This window comes from Dermacentor variabilis, chromosome 7 (genome assembly GCF_050947875.1).
Source record: "Dermacentor variabilis isolate Ectoservices chromosome 7, ASM5094787v1, whole genome shotgun sequence".
Classification (NCBI taxonomy): domain Eukaryota; kingdom Metazoa; phylum Arthropoda; class Arachnida; order Ixodida; family Ixodidae; genus Dermacentor; species Dermacentor variabilis.
The window spans coordinates 71324547-71348376 of record NC_134574.1 but is presented as its reverse complement, the minus strand read 5'-3'; the positions used below and the strand labels follow the sequence as shown (position 1 = coordinate 71348376).

At 46.1% G+C, this 23830-nt stretch overlaps 1 protein-coding gene across 2 annotated transcripts; it reads left to right on the top strand.

Annotated features, from left to right (window-relative positions):
* The first annotated feature begins 632 nt into the window (after window positions 1–632).
* LOC142587520 (sulfotransferase 1C2-like) lies at window positions 633–15226 on the top strand. Of its 2 annotated transcripts, none has more exons than XM_075698590.1 (4): window positions 633–932; window positions 6477–6835; window positions 7769–8087; window positions 14336–15226. In XM_075698590.1, the coding sequence occupies exons 2-4, from the start codon at window positions 6489–6491 to the stop codon at window positions 14657–14659; spliced, it is 990 nt and encodes a 329-aa protein (XP_075554705.1). In that variant the 5' UTR covers window positions 633–932; window positions 6477–6488; the 3' UTR covers window positions 14660–15226. The 2 variants fall into 2 exon arrangements, with proteins under 2 accessions (XP_075554705.1, XP_075554706.1); XM_075698591.1 differs by lacking the exon at window positions 633–932 and adding an exon at window positions 2262–2417.
* Window positions 15227–23830: the final 8604 nt, after the last annotated feature.

Genomic DNA, 23830 nt, shown 5'->3' with positions numbered 1-23830 from the left:
TACAGCGACAGTGTTTTGGGGCTTTTTACAGCCATGCCACATCTACCATGATGAATTCACTGTCCACGCCATTCACAATACATTGTTAAAATTACCATTTGGCATGGCGCCCTTTGGCCATACCTGGCCCTTGCGCCATTAAACACCACGTATCAGCTCAGGGAAGAGTACACATTCAGTACAGAAACACACTCGAATGAGTTAAACGAACTAATTCGTTTGTGGAAGTCGTCTTTGTCTAATGAAATCAAGTACCCCTGTGTAGCAGTCATCATCATCATCAACCTGGTGACGCCCACTGGAGGGCAAAGGCCCTTGGAATCCAGTCCGTAACCCTTAATGACCATCGGTTATCTTCCCTCCTCATTACATGTCCTGCCCATGCCCATTTCTTTTTCTTGATTTCAACTAAGATGTCATTAACTCGCGTTTGCTCCCTCACCCAATCTGCTCTTTTCTTATCCCTTATTGTTACACCTATCATTATTCTTTCCATAGCTCGTTGCGTCAAATAATGACATAAATAATGTCAGTCAAATAATGACATAAATACAAATGTCGTTGTATACAAATCGCATTTAATCCTCCCGTGTGAAAGTCGTTTTTGCGCTATCGAACCCGATTTCACTAAAATTAAAATCAGTTGTGGCTGAGGTGCCAGACCAACGATAAATGTGTGGATTGGATTGTCACACCTACCGGAGGGGGAGAAGCAGAGGGGAAATGCGAGAGGGAAGTCGACAACGCCAGTAGCCTGAAATATTGCGACAAAGAGCAGCTGCTCTTTTTCCTCGCAGCATAAGCAACTCTTCGCGTTTACAAACTGCAGCTATTTGGGCCCGAGCTAGTATCAGGAAGACTGCTCGACGTGTTTCGTCGTCGCGGACGGTTCTGCAGCACCGCGCCGGAGCCCGTCGCCATCACTCTACAAGGTGAGCTGAAAGAATAATAGGCGAGCACAATGTGCAGTCCAGTGATAAAACTTGCTCGCCTATTGACCGGCGCATACGGACGGAAGAAGCGTCAGTAGATCGCTCGGTTTCTATTCCCGCCCAAGAGAATATGGCAAGGTGCGCATCACGTTAAGCAAAGTCATCGGAGGTAGGCGTCGAGCAGAAGCTTTATCTCGCGCCGAAATCTGATGTCCCTTAAATATACGTAATTTGATGCGATTTACCAATTTAGTAAGGATCAATGAAAATTAAACATACCTGTATGCGAAGCGCTGTAATGCTCTCTAGTGATAACCGCTGAACCGATGCCGACTTAATTTGTCACATTTAGAGGGGAAAAAAAAAACAAGACTTAATTCTACCTACTGTCGCAAACGAGATCCTGATTTTGGACCAACTTTTTGCAAAAATTGCTGAAAACTCAGAAGGTAGGAAAGAAAGCAGGAGGTGAAATGGAGAGCCGTCAACCAGATTACGTCTCTGGTTGGCTACTCCGCGCAGGGGGATGGGGGTAATGGAAGAAAAATAACTAAACAAGAGACGATTAAAAAATTCATAAGGTAAAAAAAACAAGGAAGCACTCAGTTTACAAATAATTAACGGGGCACCAAAAATACATATCGCAGTTTTATAAACTGCATCTGTTAAAGCATCTGAAGTTAACGAAATCTATATGTAAACTTACAGCTTTTGCGGAATTGTTACATACTTACTATGGTTTAACAGAAGTCGTACTAAAACACTATTGGCGTATTTCAAAGCGATCACAATACATCACTTTCGTATGCCTTTAGTGCGATCGTACGAGCATTGCAGATGATTTTTATATGTTCTTTTATTGCTCAAACACATGACTGCAAACTTTATGCTTCAGTTTTCTTAAGTTAGTGCACGGGCTATTGTTAGAATAGAAAATTTAACTCCTTTCCCTTTATCACGATGACAAATGCTGGGTGTTACATTGTTGCTGTTCCGACCAGGTAAATTAATGTAATACTTACTAGTGGAAATTGCATTGAATCACGTAACACAAGAGAAGAAAAACAAACACACTGAGCGCATTTACAACTGACGATTTATTCCCTTGTGCGTGCAATAAATACAAGACACGATAGATAAACACAAAGATTGCCTATTGTTACGAAACCGACACACCAGAAAAAAAAGCGGGAACGGGACCATAGGACCCCAAGTTGTGTTTCTTTGTGATCCGGGCGTAAGTGGCTCAGCGGCTAGTGTGTTGCGCTGGTAGCGCGTGGTCGCGGGATCAGATCTCGGCCGCGGCCCCCGCAGGGGCGTCTGCGTCCGCAGGCATTTGGTGTGCTGCGACTCCACGTACCCGAGCACACGAGGATTGGACCCTCCCCCGTCTAAGCGTGCGCGGCATAGCTGCGTTCGGGAAAAAGAGGATCCTGGGGACTGACCTGATGCTGAGTGTCTGGACCTTTGAGGCCCCCGACAGAGGTAACACACCCCTTTGGCCTCAGCTTCACGTAGACTGCACCCCCGGATTGACCTATCCGGGGGAAATCGGTAGTTGCCTTTTCCTATACCCCTCTCCAATCTTCGTCTTTCTCTCTCACTTTTAATATTTCCTGTATTCTCCTCTCTTCTGCATCAATTACAATTTTCTAGGCAGGGATAGCTAACCTTGTGTGAGAAGCCGACCTAGGTCATGCCATATTCCGTTATAGTGGTAATGTATAGCTTGCGCTTGCAGAGCCTGTTTCACAGGTACTGCAGCGTCCCCTTGTATGTCTTCACAGTGGGTGGCCGGCGTTAGCGCGGAAAAATGCTCACTTATGGCTAGTTCCTTCCCCGACTACCTGATCGCTCCCTGAAGAGGAGGCGCACCGATTAAGTCTTCGTTCTTTTGGTCGCCAAAACAGTATCTTTGCCCCGTTTCCATTCCGTTCACTGAAAAACCAGACAAACCAGTGAGAACAATCTCACCATTCTTTGTTTCAGTCTCTTAACGAAATATTTGGTGCAAGTTATAAAGCACCCAGGATGGCAAGCGGGGACCTACTCTTGGTGCTGTGCAACCAGAAATAGTATGAAAAGCTGCCCAATCCAGTGTCATTTAGAGATGCCCAAGTAACATTAACCCGCACTGTACTATGAATACCACCCGTAGCGTTTTTTCAGATGATCTGTTGGAGCTAACTGAAGCTGAACTCCTAGAGGGCGCCAGATAGCAGAATGTTATCAACGTTAAACGAATTAAGATGAGGCATGATAGCAAAAAAAAATCCAGACCAAGCACTTGATACTTATGGCTCAAGTGTTCTGCCCGACTCCATCGAGGCCGGGTCTATCAAGGTTCGTATCAAGCGATACGTACCAAGTTCCGCCCGATGTTACAAATAACAGCGTTTCGGCGTCAGTTCACACAGCTACCGAGGTCGCCAAACTTGTGCGGGATGCATTGCTCATGCGCACGCGTGTGAACCTTTTGAAAAGTTTCTACACTCTGTCAACTGTGATGGGGAGCGCGCCGCATTCTCGCGGTCGTACGCATCCTGGAAAAAACGAAAAGGAAAGAGTAGCAAATTAAAGGAAAATATTTCTTTTCAAGAAAGCGCGGAGGCGGTTATCATACCTGCTCAAGAACAGCTTTGCCGATGTGCTCAACGCTCATGCCCATGCCCATGCCCATGCAGCCGAAGCGCACAATCTCGGCGGCTTCAGTAATCTTCCGCGTTATTTTGCTCCGATCTTTGCGTTCCATACTACGATTCCCGAACAGTGGTCGGGAATGTTTGTGCACATGCTCAAGAACTCTCCTGGGCAAAAAAAAAAAAAAAGGATAGCACTTGCAATGTGCATCTTTTATATTTTTTTTTTGAAGCTGTGTACCATAGAATCAATATAAGGTACCACCGCTATTCTGTAACCTCTGCTCGGGCAGCATTGCTCCTTGCAAGATAATAGTGGGCTAATTGGAGTTTCCTTAAGTAATGAGAGTGCCACTATTTGGACTTCGCCGATCTCCATTGGCAACTGCAGGGAGTACTCTAGCGCCCAGAAAGTTGAAGTTACGGAAGACACTGTAAACATGTAATTGCCCCAATCGACACAATAATAAATTTTGGCAACATTAAGTGCCTTTTTGAATAGTTTATTCATTACATGAGTTTTTGAAACTATTTTAGTCACGTGAACGCCAATGCTTGATCATGCGCCATAAAACTGTCGTGGCGTCGTTATCAATTAGTTTATTCGTGCGAGCCGCTGTTACCGCCCTGTTTTCATGTGTGTGATCGTGCCGTGCTCTTCATAAAGTTCTTTATTTAAAGAATTTTCGACACGATGGTGAGTGCTTGACGCGTTCAGCCTCGTAATTCACGGAGAAGCGGTAGTCTTCTCTTGAACAAACAAGCAAACCGAGCCCATGCGCTCATCGCGAATACGCGTGTTTGAAGCGATAGCACAATTCCGAAGAGATCTAGCAGACAATAACACCTTTCTGTCAGCCGTGCCCAGAGAAAAAAAAAATCTACGCGTACCAAAACAAAACTGCGATGCTGCCAGGATCGCTGTCACCAACGCTATGTTTGACAGTTACTGGTTTCTGAGGTAAGAACAAAAAGAAATGTTCGCTTATCTTATAAAGTTTTGGGGTTTCCTAAATATCTTGCTGCAGAACGTTTTCAGGGTGAATAAGCCGATTTTGTATACATGGACTAATCGCCACCTAATGACTCCTCCTAGATGTATTTCCAAAATTGTAAAGTGCCCCTGGCTGAAATAGTGACAACTTTCGACGATTTCATGTAATGCATTCTCAGAAAAAAGAAAAGGTAGGGAAAGTGATTTCACCTTTTCTGGTTGCGAAAACACTGAATGAAGTTTTTGGTCGCGGTTACAAGTTCTCCAACTTGGCAAGCGGTGATCTCTTTCTGAACTCCGCGATTCAAAGCAAAATGAAAAGCTACCTATTCTTGTGTGTTTTGTGGACATTTCAGCGAGTGTCACCTGTCACCGTACTACGAATGCCATTCGTGGCGTCATTTCTGATGATGATATGATGGAGCTTACGGAGAGCGAAGTTTTGGAGAGATGGAGTAATCACAATGTAATAAATGCGAAAAGAATTAAGTGAGGCATGATGGTAACGGGATTCAAACCAAGCATCTGATTCTAACATTCGGCTCAAGTGTGCTTCCCGAGATTATTGAGACAGGCTATGTAAAGATCCGAGTCAGGCGTTATATTCCAAATCCACACTGCTCCTTCAAATGCTAGAGGTTTGGCCACAGTTCTCAGAACTGCCAAGGCCGACTAACTTGTGGCAAATGTGCCCATGAACATCCGTGCGAGTTTGCGAGAATGCTCCACATTGTATGAATTGTGATGTTGAGCGCGCCGCGTACTCGCGGTCCTACCTTTCATGGAAGAAGGACAAAGACATAAGAATTAAGGTAAAGAGAATATGTAATTCGGGAAGGCACGAAGGCGGGTATCTAACCTGCCGAAGATTAGCTTTGCCGAAGTGATGCATGAGGGGGCGGCGTCACATCGGCCCCCGGCGGCTGTACGGCCCACGCACCATGGGCCAGCGGTGACGCCATCGGCTCCCTCGGCGGCGGCGACGGCGGCGGCTAGCGCTTCTCCGCCATGCCAGAAAGAGACCCATCAAACTACGGGCTGGTGGCCTCAAAGGTATCGTCCCTTGAGAAGGGACCCTCTCATCAAACGAACCGCTCACGAAAACGGGTGTCCAGCGCCTCGGAAGAGGTGGTGGACATAACACCCATACAAACCGAAAAACCGGCGGAAATCTTATTGACCCTGGGAGTATTAGTGACTTGTTTATCGAACGGTTGCCTTCACCCAAAAAGATCACGTTCTAGTGACGCCTGCGGCAGAAAGGATGTTCCACATCCGCCGCCAAGGCCTGCGAGTGGTAGCGCTGGCTAATACTCCCAGGGTTTTACTAGGAAACATAAGTACCCAAGAAAGTGGATGGGGAAACGGCGCCGCGGTAGCTCAACTGGTAGAACATCGCACGCGAAATGCGAAGCTTGTGGGATCGTTCGCCACTTGCACCAAGTTAGTTTCTCATCCTCTTTCATTTCCATTAATTTGTTGTTTCTTTATTTCGTGTATTAAGCACAAGTAATTTCCCCCTAAGTTGTCCTTGGCGTCAGCGTTTGTTGGCTTCTTATGGTATGACATATCTATGTATAATGACCACATAAAGTCAACAGACAATGCAGCCAAGGAGAGCACAGCGGAAATAGCTGTGGTTTAAATTGGAATTCAGAAAATAATTAAGAAAAGAAAAATGAAAGATAACCTATTGCGGCGGGAGCCAAACCCACAATCTCATACCGGCGACAAATTTCGCAGTGTGCATTTTTGGGTAGTTCACGCGTTCTACGAAGTATCCGGTAACTATATCCGACTTCATGAGTACTCACATTTTCTGTGATAATTTAGTGGATCTTGTAACGGCCGTATTGTCGGTATTGCTGACAGAAATTGAACGCCCAAATGTGCTCAACGCTTCTGATTCAGGCCCGAACGAGCATGGAGACCAACGGCAATGCCAGTGCAACGGCGCCGGCTAGCACACAGATTCGGGTGGTGGAGGGCATTCCCATCTCCGGCTTCTACGACGAATCAGTCTTACGCGCTGCGCTGCGCTACGAGCCTCGCAATGACGAGGTGTACGTGGCCGCCTACCCAAAGTCCGGCACCACGTGGGTGCACTTCTTGGTCAGGCGAGTGCTGCATCAGGGGCACGAGAGCCCGGCGGAAAGCGCGGTGCAGTGCATGCTGAGCTCCATCTTTGGCTACGCCGGCAGCGACACTCCCAATGCTGTGATCAAGACGCACCTGCCTTTTGGCAAGACGCCCTTTTCGGAGAAGGCCAGGTAAGGATGCGAAATAGTGGCCTCCAAGATCTCGCTGGCGGCGCCGGGATCTCTGAGGCCACAGTGGAATACTACTCGCGTCTCGTTTAGCCGCATCCTTTGAAGCGCAGCTAGATGACAGAGCGCTGCTGCGAAGGTTTCAACGAAGCATGCGTTCCTGCTGATTCGCAATCGCATATTTATGCCCACGCGCCAGCGCCCAGAAGCCGCACGTAAAAGGGAAATACTCAATTCCTTCGCACTGTCTATTCTCGCCGCGACAGCGTTTGTGGGCTCGAAAGCCTATGTCTAGGTAGGACGCCTGTCGCAATCAAAATATACAATAGCATGCTTAACTGCTAGACCTCTTCTAGTGACCCCGTCATTGCATTTAGTGCTGTAAGACGCATACAAAAGAAAAAAAAAAGGCGACACCTCTATCCTGAGCCGCTGCCTATGTGTGAAATGCGAACACCCAAATCTGAAAAGGAGCAAAGTAAATTTGTTAGCACGCCTAGCTTCAGGTCCGTACAAGGACGCTATCTTTAGTGTTATTCGTCAACCACGTTGGTGCTTCAGGCTCCTGCTAGTGCATGGAATGTGCCTGTATAGAAAGCGAGTGAAAACAAAGAACTCAACCCCTGTAAGCCATAGCTTAGGTCTTTAACGCAGCAGCTATCGCTGGGCTCGTTCCGCGGGCATAAGAAGACTGCTAATTTTGTGTGCCCGGGGGCGCGCGCGTTAATGATGAGTAGGATTTATATGGTGCAGCAGCCAATTTTAGTGTAGTGCGCCAAGCGCAAGGATCATAAAATGTTAGGAGAGCCGTTGTAAAGGGCCCGTTTCAGCACGGGATTGTTACATTCAGTGCAGACGCACACGTAGCCTCAGAATTCAGGATTAAGTGACGTTAGCGACGCAACTGGTAGAATCATATGGGTATTGTCCTTCCAGGTACATTTACGTGCTTCGGAACCCCTACGACTGCTGTGTGTCGTACTACCACCAGCGAGTGCGGCTTGCACACGCGCCGGCAATCAGCTTCGACAAGTTTTTAGACGAGTTCATCGAGGGCGAAGTGCCATTCGGTGACTACTTCGATCATCTAGCTGCCTGGTTTCCTCAGACGTCGAGGCCCAACGTCATCTGCGTGCCCTACGAGCAACTGAAGACGGACGTTCGTTCAGGAGTCCTCCGTATAGCCGACTTCCTTGGTACAGAGTACGGGAATGCTTTGCGCAACGATGACGAAGCACTGGAAGAAATTATTCAGGTATGAGGCAATACCAGATTTTCGCTGGAAGGTTTTACGACAATAGCATCATCATCATCATCATCATCATCATCAGCCTGGTTACGCCCACTGCAGGGCAAAGGCCTCTCCCATACTTCTCCAACAACCCCGGTCATGTACTAATTGTGGCCATGCCGTCCCTGCAAACTTCTTAATCTCCTCCGCCCACCTGACTTTCTGCCGCCCCCTGCTACGCTTCCCTTCCCTTGGGATCCAGTCCGTAACCCTTAATGACCATCGGTTATCTTCCCTCCTCATTACATGTCCTGCCCATGCCCATTTCTTTTTCTTGATTTCAACTAAGATGTCATTAACTCGCGTTTGTTCCCTCACCCAATCTGCTCTTTTCTTATCCCTTAACGTTACACCTATCATTCTTCTTTCCATAGCTCGTTGTGTCGTCCTCAATTTGAGTAGAACCCTTTTCGTAAGCCTCCAGGTTTCTGCCCCGTAGGTGAGTACTGGTAAGACACAGCTATTATATACTTTTCTCTTGAGGGATAACGGCAACCTGCTGTTCATGATTTGGGAATGCCTGCCAAACGCACTCCAGCCCATTCTTATTCTTCTGATTATTTCCGTCTCATGATCCGGATCCGCCGTCACTACCTGCCCTAAGTAGATGTATTCCCTTACGACTTCCAGTGCCTCGCTGCCTATTGTAAATTGCTGTTCTCTCCCGAGACTGTTAAGCATTACTTTAGTTTTCTGCATATTAATTTTTAGACCCACTCTTCTGCTTTGCCTCTCCAGGTCAGTGAGCATGCATTGCAATTGGTCCCCTGAGTTACTAAGCAAGGCAATATCATCAGCGAATCGCAAGTTACTAAGGTATTCTCCATTAACTTTTATCCCCAATTCTTCCCAATCCAGGTCTCTGAATACATCCTGTAAACACGCTGTGAATAGCATTGGAGATATCGTATCTCCCTGCCTGACGCCTTTCTTTATTGGGATTTTGTTGCTTGCTTTATGGAGGACTACGGTGGCTGTTGAGCCGCTATAGATATCTTCCAGTATTTTTACATATGGCTCATCTACCCCCTGATTCCGTAATGCCTCCATGACTGCTGAGGTTTCGACTGAATCAAACGCTTTCTCGTAATCAATGAAAGCTATATACAACGGTTGCTTATATTCTGCACATTTCTCTATCACTTGATTGATAGTGTGAATATGGTCTATTGTTGAGTAGCCTTTACGGAATCCTGCCTGGTCCTTTGGTTGACAGAAATCTAAGGTGTTCCTGATTCTATTTGCAATTACCTTAGTAAATACTTTGTAGGCAACGGACAGTAAGCTGATCGGTCTATAATTTTTCAAGTCTTTGGCGTCCCCTTTCTTATGGATTAGGATTATGTTAGCGTTCTTCCAAGATTCCGGTACGCTCGAGGTCATGAGGCATTGCGTATAGAGGGTGGCCAGTTTCTCTAGAACAATCTGTCCACCATCCTTCAACAAATCTGCTGTTACCTGATCCTCCCCAGCTGCCTTCCCCCTTTGCATATCTCCTAAGGCTTTCTTTACTTCTTCCGGCGTTACCTTCGGGATTTCGAATTCCTCTAGACTATTTTCTCTTCCATTATCGTCGTGGGTGCCACTGGTACTGTATAAATCTCTGTAGAACTCCTCAGCCACTTGAACTATCTCATCCATATTAGTAATGATATTGCCGGCTTTGTCTCTTAACGCATACATCTGATTCTTGCCAATTCCTAGTTTCTTCTTTACTGTTTTTAGGCTTCCTCCGCTCCTGAGAGCATGTTCAATTCTATCCATATTATACTTCCTTATGTCAGCTGTCTTACGCTTGTTGATTAACTTTGAAAGTTCTGCCAGTTCTATTCTAGCTGTAGGGTTAGATGCTTTCATACATTGGCGTTTCTTGATCAGATCTTTCGTCTCCTGCGATAGTTTGCTGGTATCCTGCCTAACGGAGTTACCACCGACTTCCATTGCACACTCCTTAATGATGCCCACAAGATTGTCGGTCATTGCTTCAACACTAAGGTCCGCTTCCTGAGTTAAAGCTGAATACCTGTTCTGTAGCTTGATCTGGAATTCCTCTATTTTCCCTCTTACCGCTAACTCATTGATCGGCTTCTTATGTACCAGTTTCTTCCGTTCCCTCCTCAGGTCTAGGCTAATTCGAGTTCTTACCATCCTGTGGTCACTGCAGCGCACCTTGCCGAGCACGTCCACATCTTGTATGATGCCAGGGTTAGCGCAGAGTATGAAGTCTATTTCATTTCTAGTCTCGCCGTTCGGGCTCCTCCACGTCCACTTTCGGCTATCCCGCTTGCGGAAGAAGGTATTCATTATCCTCATATTATTCTGTTCCGCAAACTCTACTAATAACTCTCCCCTGCTATTCCTAGTGCCTATGCCATATTCCCCCACTGCCTTGTCTCCAGCCTGCTTCTTGCCTACCTTGGCATTAAAGTCGCCCATTAGTATAGTGTATTTAGTTTTCACTCTCCCCACCGCCGATTCCACGTCTTCATAGAAGCTTTCGACTTCCTGGTCATCATGACTGGATGTAGGGGCGTAGACCTGTACAGTCTTCATTTTGTACCTCTTATTAAGTTTCACAACAAGACCTGCCACCCTCTCGTTAATGCTATAGAATTCCTGTATGTTACCAGCTATATTCTTATTAATCAGGAATCCGACTCCTAGTTCTCTTCTATCCGCTAAGCCCCGGTAGCACAGGACGTGCCCGCTATTTAGCACTGTATATGCTTCTTTCGGCCTCCTAACTTCACTGAGCCCTATTATATCCCATTTACTGCCCTCTAATTCCTCCACTAGCACTGCTAGACTCGCCTCACTAGATAAGGTTCTAGCGTTAAACGTTGCCAGGTTCATATTCCAATGGCGGCCTGTCCGGAGCCAGTGATTCTTAGCACCCTCTGCTGCGTCGCAGGTCTGACCGCCGCCGTGGTCAGTTGCTTCGCAGCTGCTGGGGACTGAGGGCCGGGGTTTGATTGTTGTGTTCATAGGAGGTTGTGGCCAAGTACTGCACCAGGGTGGCCAATCCTGCTCTGGTGAGGGAGTGCGTTACCGGTTCTGGTCACCGGGATCAGGCCACACTCCAGGCCTGTTTGTGCAATTTTATCAACACGCGGATTTTTTTTTTTTTTTTTTTTAATCCGGTGGAAAATTGCCGGCACCGGGACAATAGCGACAATTACGACAATAGCGCTTTCCTGCAAATGCTGTGCTCCGGTCTGGGAAGCCGAGGATAGGCTTTGATCCGAGCACCGTTTTTAAATGCATGTGCTGGTGTGGACCTCTACCCCTCTCGTGAGCGCGTCTGCGCACGACTGTGTTAATGGGAGAGCATTTAGAAGCCAAGTTCCTGGGAAGAGACGAGAGCGTACTGACAGATTCTTCTGTTTATTGAGATCGTGGCGCCTTTAGGTGGCACCGGCTTCATTGATTTGGAGATTGATTATGAATCCCAAATGTTGACAACAAGCACAATATGTCGCTTAATTCCCGCATCGTTAAATTAAATTAATCAAATGAATGAAGCACGATGATTCACGAAGTGAAACATTTCAGCCTTTGCTCATCAGTTCGCAGCGAAACGTGAGGCAGCCACATGAAATAAAAAAAAATAATGAAGGGCAACAAATATAAGATCTAACATTCGAGTCAGGCGCATAGACTGTAGAACCGGTCACAGATATTTCACACACTTATACTTTGTAGTTTAAAGCAAAATATGAAGTACGATGAACGTTCATTAGTTTTGAAATACCACTCGAAAAACAACATATATGTTCATATACAATATATGTTTATCTTAGAAACTTCTAGACAATCGTATAAAAGATTGATTCACCTAAAGAGCTCCATTACAAGACATATACATCATCCAACCTGACACGCAGTACACTTATCCTGCGTTGGGAGGTGATGCTTGTTGTGCCAAGACGCACGATAAACACAACATGTGTCGTTTCTTATTGTATCTGAAAGGAAAAGTGAATCTCTTTGGGAGCAGAGAGCAAGAGCACTGCCCTTATCAGATTTCACGTGTTATTTATTTGCTGACGGACCGTGCAAAATCACGTTTATCTTAGTATCAGGCGAGACTTAGTTCAATGCCAAATTAAAATAATGTATTCTCAAATTTGAAAGACACATATCTTGATTACAATGGCGCATTGGGCGTGCTAGTACATAACGAAAAGGCGGCAGCGCAATAAAGGCACGGACGGAGACAAGACGACTCGACCTTGTCGTCTTGTCTTCGTCCGTATCTAGTAGCGAAGCAGCGATCCGTGTTCTGTAACAATGTATTTCATTTTTATTCTTTCTACCCGTTCTAAATGACTCCTACTGTGGCGCATCAAACTTTTCGCGGCGGTGGGCTACTCGGCGTGGCAGATGAAAAGAATTTCAAAATTAAACTTATTCTGCAAAACTGTGGTTTGTGACGCCTGAGCGGACTCAAAACTATAGCTATATTGTCTCATCACTCACAGTTTCGGTCGCCGCCTGCTACCCCCGCCCCCTCTCCACCCACTGCACGTCCCCCCCCCCCCCCCCCTGAGAGATTGCAGCTCTAGAAGTAACGCGCACTCATCTCTCCTCTGAGTCGTACCCGTGAAGAAGAGCGTCGACCTAACTTAGGCGACATCACCCTCAGTGCGCGGAGGCATCATACCACCTAGGGCGTGCTGACGTATCCCTATGAGGCGGCGTTAAAGCTGCAATACACGGTTCATGCTTATTTTCTCACTCGTAAAAATGAAGTCACTCAGCGTCACCACAGATCAGTCGCCGGTAACTTAACTTCGCATTGTTACAAATTCCGGGTGTACGTGCATTTTAGTGGGTGAAGGCAGCCCGCGCGCAGCTGCCGCTGTATAGGTCACTCAGCTGGCCAAAGGCACTTGAACGCACGTGACCAGATAGGCACGCGAACGAAATTCTGAGGGAGTTCGACGAAATTAGGTTTTGCCTTACACATTTCTATCGCTTTAAGTTAAACACAAGACTTGAAGAATACAGATGTACAGAACACGGAGAGACAGGAAACGCGATGAAGGCATATAGAAAAAGCGAACGCCTTGTGTTTTTCATATTGCGTACGTGTCGGTTCATCAGCGGTGTAAATATGTAAGAATATTTAAACTAGCCTAAGGACGCTGTAACGCAAAGCTATCCCAAACTTTTCTATTGAAATTCTGCAATCAGTCCTACGCGATTGGTCAAGAACTGTTTTGGAACACCCCCATTTCGCCTGTCCGTCACGCGACGTCACGAAAACCGAGGTGGTTCCCAATCTGATAAGACGTGTACACACTGATTATGCATTATTCTACCGAACAAAAAAATATTTCTGATTTGGCGCCTTTTCGCGATTAACCCTCTGCTATTGGGCAAAAGGTTTCAGGCTGCACCTACATCACCTGTCTATCACTCGACGTCACAAAACCGCGAAAACTCATTGCGTCAAAGTGACGTGTACGCGTTAAAGATGCATTATTGTGCCGAACAAAACAGGATTTTTTTTCTCAGTAGCCGGGGGCTGCCCCGTTGAGAAAGGAATAGAAGATGGCTGCCGCCGGTGGCTCAGGCACTGGCTACTCGTACGAGCCAGAGAGCGTGGCTTTATTTGCGTATAAAAAAACTTTTTGCGTGGCCGTATAACGGTATCGAGCCCTATCGGCACGTGTACGACATCAATCTGCCAACACTTATTTGCTAATAATCCGTTTTAGCGGCATTTTTAACTGTCCGTTGCACGCCGCCGTGATTTTAGACAAGCCACCACAACCTAAGTAAGGGAAAGCGGACCAAGGACAGACGCCGGCAGCACCCTCTTCATCGTTTTACATATTTTCAGTGCGCTGGCTCGGCCCCATGGAAACCCTCTACACTTCAGCGTGATCGTCGCCTCTTGCCAGTCAATTAGATAAAAAAAAAAACTGCTCAATACACGCAATTTGATTCCTTTTGAAAGCAAAGAAAACTAACCTCCTATAAACGAGGAAGGCGTTTGATTGGGCTGTTCAGGCAACGCTGCAGGCCACCGCCCGATGCTTGCGTAGGAGGTTAGGTAAATTTGACATCAGGAGATTGGAATAAAAAATTTTCTAATAATTTTACATTATAGGGGTCCAGGTTTCTTGACGGAAATTAAAATAGAAAAGAAACATGAGCCATTCTCTTTATTGTGCCGCCTTTCTCTACTTTCTTTCACATTTCAGACAACGTCTCCAAATGTCCTGCGAAAGCATTTTACAGAAGCAAAAGCAGCAATACTTTCCTCCTCAAATGATAAAAAGAAAGCGGAAGTAGCGGCGGCATTTGTAGCAAGGGGCCTTCGAAAGCCAGCGGCTGGTGCCAGCTCCGAGGAGAAGGCAAACCTATTCAAGCTGGTCCGAAAAGCGACCATTGGTGACTGGAGAAACCACTTTTCCGCGGCTCAAGCGGAGCGCATGAGATCCAACATGGAGTCCAAGATGGCTGCCAAGATGGCCGAGCATCGAGACGCAGTGCTGGCTCTGTGGAAGGATCTCTCTCTGCTGTAGCTGATGGTAGAATCGCCATGCCTTCTCTAGAAAAGCGTGCTTACGACTTGCCGCCGGACCCCTTGTCGTCGGTCCCTATGCTTGTTATACCTAATCTATCGTATTCTCACATTATAGCCTAGTCTGCTTTTTTGCGACATTCATCGTTTGCATCCTCAAGGGCATATTTAAGGGTGGAATCAGGATGACGGTGACGGATATTGTCGTTACAGCGAGAGGTCGGTGGTAAAAAATCAGAAACACAGAGTTTCATCGAGATCTCATGCTGCACGCTGCGCTGCCGCGTGGAAGTCACACTCTGTTTAGTCCGGTTCAAATAAAAATAACTTCCTAATAAACAAGTGCTGTTTTGACAACTATTAGTTTCAGGGGGGGATCAGAACATCGCGAAGTTGTGACACTACCTCCGGCGCGCTCGGTTGTCTGACGTGCTGCTTCATCAGGTCGTGCCGCGACCAGTAGCGTAGGAGATAATTCAGTGATCCGGAGCGATCGCCGAAATGTCACTAGGTTCTGCTCGCGCGCGAGCACCTTCACGTGGCGACATATAATAAAAGGTTTCACTGACGTTTATTGTGGTCGCCATATCTTAGTATAGCCGGCGCGGTGAAAAAGCCGCGCGTTATATATCGTATAGACTCGTGTAAGGGCCGCATTCTTGTAAGGACCGCGCCCCCAGCTGGGCAGCCCGAAATTTACAAAACATGTCTAGCGGAGAAGCAATCGCGTTCGGCGCCCTGATGCCGAGCGCGCGCATCTGTGAATTTTCGCGCGCTGCGTACTTCCGCGTGTCGCTATTGATTGGCCAGAACTTCGCTTTGACCTCTGATGCAATAGTACATCCGGGGTGTACACGATTTCGAACGAAAGTTTTGGTCCCGTGTAAGGGCCGCACCTCATCAAAATTGAGAACAAAAACTGCCCTTGTACGATTCTATGCAGTAGATCCCTTTATCACCCGCGGCACATTGAAAGCTGTTATTAGCGTTAAAGTATGGCCTACGTTACATCATTTGCATAGGGAACATACCTCTTGGGAAACGATGCTGAAACTGGCGACATAGTAACATTTTAAACCGCATTTGAGACTTGCTACTATATAATTTCTAGGGTTTTGAGCACAAATGCCCGATTCAAATCGGGAAGTAGCAAAAAGAAAAAGAAACGTTGAACTTATCACGCCAACGCGCTTTAGGCTTCAAGGCTCGTATTCACGAGGCCTTACCTACCTAAGAGCGCATCCTCATTGGCCACCATTAACCCGCTGCAGTTCTTAGTGCCTTTGGTGTTGCGCTGCTAAGCACGAGGTCGCGGGATGAAATCCCTGCTATGGCAGCAGCATTTCGATGGGGGTGAAATGCAAAAACACCCGTGTGCTCAAGCTTAGGTGCACGTTAAAGAACCCCAACTGGTCAAAATTATTCCGGAGTACCCCACTATGTCGTGCCTGTTAATCAGATCGTTGTTTTGGCACCTAAAACCCCATAATTTTAAAGTCGGCCACAATTTCCGCCACTGCCATTTACGATTGGGATTGCTAAGATAACAAGACGATCACCGTGAATTAAGGATTCACTTAAGCGAAGTTAAGTGATTGCTGTACGAGGGACCTAACTGGCGAGAATAAAAGATACTTATTGCGCGAGAACTGCTCGTGAAATCAGGTGCTGGTCTACAGAGATATTAGACATAACGCTGTGGCTAGCACATGGCAAACAACAGTAACGGACGAGAGGCCTTGCGAATGTGGCTCTAGATTACTTCCTTAGTGCAGTAGTGTTTAGTCACATTGCCAGACGTCAAATTTATACCCTTAGCTGGCGAGGGGCATCGGTAACTACATTCACTATCGGCGCAATGTGCAAAAATGCAAATCTGGGGCTGTTTCTTTTACCGATTCTTACCATTTTCTTATTTCGTTGTCTAATTAGTCAGTGGTCTGCACGAAGCCTTGCCAAATGCTTAAAGTCGTGGGGGGTGGGGCGCCATCTTAAGGAGGGGCTCGCCCCTCCGCCTGGCAGGTAAACTGTACCACTGATACACCCATTAAACAAGCGCTGGAGGGTATTTTATTTATTTATTTAAAATGTCCTTACAGGCCTTGTATGAGGCATTGGGTAAGGGGGGCGTCACAGGACTAAAAGAGCCTATATAGTGGGCATATAGCAAAACACAATATACATACATTATTAATAGACAGTATAAAATATATACTCATCTTATACAAACATTAAAGCATTGTACAATAATAATAGGACCGGTAGTACACACCTAGAGAAAAGACAAAAGGTACAGTTCTTTCGATAAACAATGTAAAAATATAGCCACTCTAATGTCATAGTGCAAAAAATACCAGAATAATGAGCGAAATAATAAGCTCATAAACAAGAGAGCACACAACTTGAAAACAAAAGAAAATGCATCATGCATTTTATTGAAGTTAGGCAGTGGAATATGAACTTATGAGCTGGTGGAATTTATTGGGACTTGTTTCGGAGACGATGAAATCAGGAAGAGCGTTCCACAACTGAATGGCGCGAGGAAGCGCCGACCAATTAAATGCATGAGTATTCCCATGGATGCGCGTGAAGCTGAGGTGATTTTTATAATCTGCGAGACGTGCAAGGTGCGACTTGAAGCCGCAAAGAAGATTTCCTAGCCGCATGAACGTACTTGGGAAATAATGGTATGAACGCAAGATCACGTCCCGTACTTAGGGGCTGAAGGGAAATATCAAGTTTTATTTGTCAAATGCTTTAATTGTAGGAGTAGTTACGTGAGATGAATCTAGGGGCCCCATTTCGAACTGATTCTAGTAAGTTGATTAGGTTGTTGTGATGGGGTGACCAGATTGGAGAGGTAAATTCGTGCTGGGGGCAAACAAACGTCTGATACGCTAGCTTGCGGATGTTGGAGGGCGAATTATGTGGGTTTCGGCGTAAGTACCCCAGGGATTTTGAAGCATTAGCACATATAGTAGTAACGTGATGGGTCCAGGAAAGGCTTGGTGTGAGATTATGGATGGATACAACTTTCTTTTACGTCCGGCAAGGTTTAACGCGACCCGGGCTCAGGTCTCCCACGGGGGTACGTCGAGGCCCTGCCTCAACGCCGCCTCACGGGCTTGCTGGACTGCCCACGTCTGGATTCCGAGGTCTGAGCTGTGCAGAACGGCGGCCCACCTCGACTAGGCTGATAGTCCGAATCGGGAACATGAAGTAAGCTGTAGTGATCTTCAGTACTAAATATAGATGAAAAATATGTGAGATGAATGCCTAAGTATTTGTATGAAGTTGCTGGAGAAATAGGCTTATATTTACGTGATATTGGAAATTAGAGATTGAGTGTTTACGAATGAAGGACATTACTTTGCATTTAGATGAATTAAGAGTCATTAACAAAGTGCTACACCAATCCAAAATAAGCTGAAGGTCGTTTTGAAGAATGAGGTTGTCATCCGGGCTGGTTATAGGGCGGTAAATAATGCAGTCGTCTGCGAACATTCGCACTCGGGATGCTAAGTTATTGGGAAGATCTTTAATGTATATTAAAAATAGCAGTGGCCCAAGAACGCTACCGTGTTACACGCCGGAAGTGACATAAAAAAGGGCGAAGCAAGATTGTTAACGATTGTAAACTGTCGGCGATTAGAAAGAAAGTTCTGGAGCCAAGTTAGTGTCAGCGAATGTAATCTTAGTGCGCTTAACTTTGAAATTAAGCGACAATGGGGCTACGCAATCACACGCATTGGAGATGTCGAGGAAGATGCTATCAATCTGTAGGTTATGATCCTTGTCTAAATACAGGTCAGTTGTGAATTCTAAAAGCTGTGTCTGACATGACAGACCCTTTGTGAATCCGTGCTGATTAGTGAAAAAAAAGTTGTTTGATTTCAGATGGTTGTATATGTGAGAAGCAAATATATGCTAGAGAATTTTACAACAAATACATGTGAGGGAAATTGCCCGGTAGTTATCTGGTGAGTATCTGTCATCGTTTTTGAATATGGGAACTACTTCTGCAGTCTTCCAATCTGACGGGGGTGCTCCTGAAGTTAGTGACTGTCTGAGGGCGTGATATATTTTGCTAGAAGTAATAACGGTGTTCTTTAGTATTTTGGAATTAATGTCATGGACGACACAAGAATGAGATAACTTAAGATTGTTTACAAGAGATACAATGCCGTCGATAGTAATGTAAATGGCTCTCATGTACTGATAGTTCAAATCGGGAACATCAGGTAGGGTGGAGTGATTTTCGGTAATAAATATAGCTTAAATATATGTGTTGAAGCACGAAGGACACTCATTGTCTGGAAGGGGCATGTTGTGGTCACTTTTCAGGGTTGGATTTGTGAAGAGATGGAAGGTCATGTGAAAAATATTTATCTTAGCAGCGGATAAACCGGAGCTCTAGGTTTTAAACACTGATTGTATTCTTCCCAAACCGATGGGGTGCCCAATCGTTTAGCACTCCTGTATAAGCGTTTCTTTTTGTTCCGAAGTCGCCGAAGGAAGGAGGTGAACCAAGGGCTCGATTTATAATTGGATATTTTAATTACTAGGATGCGTTGGTTTGCTAATGAACGTAATTTGTCTTGAAAGAGTACCCAGTTTTCCTCGACTGTTCCACTGTAGAAGGAAGGAATTCATTCTTGAAAAAAATTCTAGGTCAGCAATAAAGGCAGTACGGTCACTCTTGTTATAGTTTCGAGTTGTTTTTCTTCTTACTTTGATATTAGGCTTCGGATGTTAGTAAAGGATACCGATATGGATGTTTTAATCGGAAAATATCGTGGTTCTTGACGGTTGTGAGCGTACGTGCGCCTCTCGTGCTATCTATTCCACCGCACAACAGTTTGCGCGGCAATATCATAGACATATGTCGCTGTACCCACACGCAGCCTATCAATAGATGACCTGTACGGTTTGTTCTGTGTTTTAGCAAACTCTATCAGTTTTCTTCTGGCTTGGCGAGTGGTAAACGAGAAGCCTTCGCGTATGAGAAATGATGATCCTTTAAGCTTACGTGCAGCTGCAAGAACCTGTTGTTTGTTTTTTTAAAAAAATAGAACTTTGCTATGGGAGGCCGGTACTTGAATGTTTGATGCTTAATGGCGCAAGGGCCAGGTATGGCCGAAGAGCGCCAATTTAGTGTTAATGAGTTTGTAGTGGTCTAATGGGATCTGTGAAGCTAGTGTGACGTGGCTGTAAAGGGGCCTAAACGACATTGCTGCACATGGCATAAGATCTACGCGTAATAAAATTATGGCAATGATTAATGACGTGTACTATGAACACTAAAATGCATTGGGAAAAATGATGCAATATACAAAATATGTGAGATGTACTTGTCTGCATTGCATTTGTCTAGTCGATGTACACTTTCAAACTGTGCACCAGTTGTGTTTATTTCCAGCTTTTCTGCACAAGACTTTATTATTTTCATCTCCGATGCTGCCCAGTCCTCTGCTGAGTCACCTTCAATATAAAATAAAAGAAAGTTAGATTCTCGCAGCCTGTTTTTCGTGTCATCGTACCTAGAGGTGATTGTTATGAGCTGATTAGAAACACCATGCAGAACATCGGCTCCCGTGGCTGAATGGACCGAGCGCTCCGATGGAGCGCTTACTTCTAGTGACGTTACCCTTGCGTTAAGAAGTTCGATTTCGCTCTTAAGGGCCGCTAGCTCGTCTTTAGTACTTTTTAGTTCAGCATGTAGTCTTGCCTTGCTCAAGCTTGGTTACTTTTGCTAACGCAGCAGCCTCCTCCTTTTTTAGCGCTTTTGAGTTCAGCAGCCAGTGCTGCATACCCTTCCTCTAGTTTAGAGATTCTATCTAGGACGCCAGCAAAACCATCGGCCTCAACATTGGTCATAGGACCAGGATTGCGCCCAGCATCATCAGAAAGAATGAGCAGCAATTTCAGCAATACACAACATCAATCAGATGAAGTAGGCAGCGGTCGTTTCAGTACATCTAGCAACTCTGCAGGGCACCAATAGTGCCTTGTGTGGGGCAGTTGTAACTTCCGAATGTTTGATTAATGATATAACCGTAATTAATCGGTTGATGTGGCATAATCAAAAAGAGGAAGGCAGGTATTGTGCAGCGGCATGCGTTTCTCATGAAGGTCACCACCTTGTTCGACTGGAGTCTTGGCACGGTGTACTGTTTCATGAGCCACCTAAGCGTGAAGCTACCTGCTCTTGAATTGAACGTGTGCCTTGGTTACCGAGTGATCTCTTACACCAATGATGATGTATTTTGTCGACTTTTGTAGGTAACTAGGCGTGAAAACATAAAACATTGTTGTGGTGCCTGAGATTGTCAATGAGGCAAATCAGCTAATGTTCTGTGTTGCGGCAAGACTTATTGGCGTCGAGTTCACATATCTGTTACCCCTTACCCACTTAGTTATTAAAAAAAAACTTTTCAAAATGCCATTTTTTTCCACGTACGTGAATCGGTACGTGAAATAAGTGAGCGAAACACACTCAGCATAATATACTGATTTGCGCAGTACTCATAAATATTTGTTTAATTCTAGGAAATGCTGGCTTTAATACAGTGCTTGAAATTGGCTTTGTCAGGCCAATAAAATAAACAAAAAGTTAATGTCCCAAACTCAAATTCTGTGGCCTCTGACACGTGGTGTGCGCGCGCGATTGCTTTACTGGTCGCCGGCCTGTGAGGGCCAACGCTTCGTTGTAGAGACTAAGCACTGGGCGTACCCCTGCATGTTTTAGAATAGTGCTTGCAAGAGAACAAAAAGGCATTACGTACTTAAAGAAATGCCGTTGTGCTGAATGCGTATGCTTCGTGCGTTCATGCGTTTTACTGGAGAACGGGCTACCGGATGTTACTTTGCTGAGATTAAGGTAGGCGTAATGTTTACGTACGCTAACAAATGGCATGGTCAAACATGGCGGCACCGGCACAGCGACGGCTCCAGCTTCAGCGTGAATTGGCGTGATGGTTACGACCTTGCCATCACAAGGAAATGCTGAAAGGATGTTATGCTTCAGCTCGCCTGCAAGGATAGTTGCGAGCTTATAGCGGGTCCAATTTCTGAGACTGCTCGGCGGATCTGGCGTCCGTACGCCTTACGAAACATGTTGGCATAAAAACGCCAGGATAGTTTCTAATGGACTCTTTCGGCTTGAGCGTGTGTGCATGAGGCACCAGATGGCGCTCCATCTTTTAACGTCTTTTGCGTGTGCCATTCCCGTATTTAAAACCTAAACGTCTTCAAATAAAAGCCAGTTGCCGAGCTCTGCGGTGCGCTTTAGACGTGTCAGCACATGCGGTTTACTGGAATGTGCAATTGCTTCTTTTTAGGTACCTAGTTGTGCTCTCCATTCGGCAGTTTTCTTGTTATTTTGTTATTTTCCATTTCGCGATTTTCAATAATTAAAATGAAACTTGGTGGCCTAAAAGTAAACGAACATCTGCGCCTAGAGTCGGTTAATTTAGACTATTGCATTTATATATTGCAAGGCTCGCCGAATTAAGTGCTGCAGAGGCCGAGAAAAAGGATTTCTCCCTACCAACGTATTCAGACGTGGTAACGCTCCCTTCTTAATCGCTTTTTCTAGAAATCAGGGGATCAGAAACACGGAAGTTTCAAATGCTGGGCTGGCTACACTATGCCGCAAAAATTCTCGTAAAGCGGATGTGGCCGCGCTCCGCCCAGCTCATAAATTATGTCGTGATTCTCGTATGATCACCTGCGCCCCCAAAACATGCGTCAGCGCACGTGCTTGAAGTGAAAGTTGAAATAAATAAAGGCAAGCTGTTGGTTTAACGCGAACGCGTGGCGGGGAAAAAAAAAAGGTAAGGATAACTTTGAGGTAACTGGAACCGAAGTCGTCCAAGCGAATGCTGTGCTTCACAGGAAGCCGATGTGTTTACGTATGCTCTCGCACGGCCTCAAGCCGAGGACTGCGCCCGTTCGTGGAGTGCGACGGGCGCAGCAGCAGATTAATGTGTCGATGTCGGCTGCGCACTTTAAAACTGGAGCAAGCCGCAGGCCCTTCGAAGTCAGTTGCGTTCATTGGAGAAATGAGGTCAACGGGCGAAGACACCATAATTGATGACGTTTAATGTTTAATGGCGCAAGGGCCAGGTGTGGCCCAAGAGCGCCATGCTAATGTTAACGAGTTCGCAGTGGACAGATGGGTGGTGTACCCCGCAGGGGCGTCTGCGTAAGCAGGAGTTTGGTGTGTTGGGACACCACGTACCCGAGCACACGGGGGTTGGACCCTCCCACGTTTAACCGTGCGTGGCTTAGCCGTGTCCGGGGAAAAGGGGATCCTGGGGGTTGAGCCGATGGCGGGTGTTTGGACCTTTACGGCCCCTCGGCGGAGGCAACACACCCCTTTGGCCTCGGCTTCACGTAGACGGCACCCCCGGACTGACCCACCCGGGGGAAATCGGTAGTTGCCTTTTCCTGTCTCTCTCTCCCTCCAACCTTCGTCTTTTTCTCACTTTCCATCTTTCCTGTCTTCTCCTAGCTTCCCTTACTTCCAAGTTTCCAGGCAGCAAGGGTTAACCTTGTGTGAATAGCCAACCTAGGTTATTTCATATCTGGTTATAGTGATGACGTACAGCTGGCGTTTACAGGACCCGTTCATACAGTCCCTGTAGCGTCCCCTCGTAGGGCTCCATGGTGGGTGGCTGGCGTTATTGCCGAAAACTACATTTTTCTATGGCAAGTTCCTTTCCTCCAATTCCTGATCGCCCTCAAGAAAGAGGGCGCACCGAAGATGTGTTCCAGTTCTTTGGTCGTCAAAGACCAAACTTCCCGCGGTGCCATATGTCATCCACTCTGAAAAATCCGATAAACAAGTACGAAATATCTCCCCTTTTCTAGTTTCCAAGTCCTTAACAGATGTCCTTGGTCCAGGCTACAAGGTATCAAGGATGGCAAGTGGTGATCTCCTGTTAGAACTGCATGATCAGAAACAATACGGAAAGTTGCCCAGTCTAGTGTCATTTGGGGATGTTCCATTGACAGTAACTCCTCACCGCACTCTGAACACCACCCGCGGCGTTGTGTCTGATGACGATTTGCTCCAGCTGACAGAGGCTGAGCTTTTGGAGGGCTTCAGTGAACAGAACGTTGTCAATGTCAGAAGAATTAAGATGAGAAGGGATGGTAAAGAAATTCA

Excerpts from the sequence above, each read along its gene's own strand:
- LOC142587520 (XM_075698590.1), top strand. The coding sequence starts at position 6,489 with ATGGAGACCAACGGCAATGCCAGTGCAACGGCGCCGGCTAGCACACAG. Across the intron at positions 6,836-7,768 it reads CCCTTTTCGGAGAAGGCCAG|GTACATTTACGTGCTTCGGA; the intron begins GTAAGGATGCGA and ends TTGTCCTTCCAG. Across the intron at positions 8,088-14,335 it reads CACTGGAAGAAATTATTCAG|ACAACGTCTCCAAATGTCCT; the intron begins GTATGAGGCAAT and ends TTCACATTTCAG.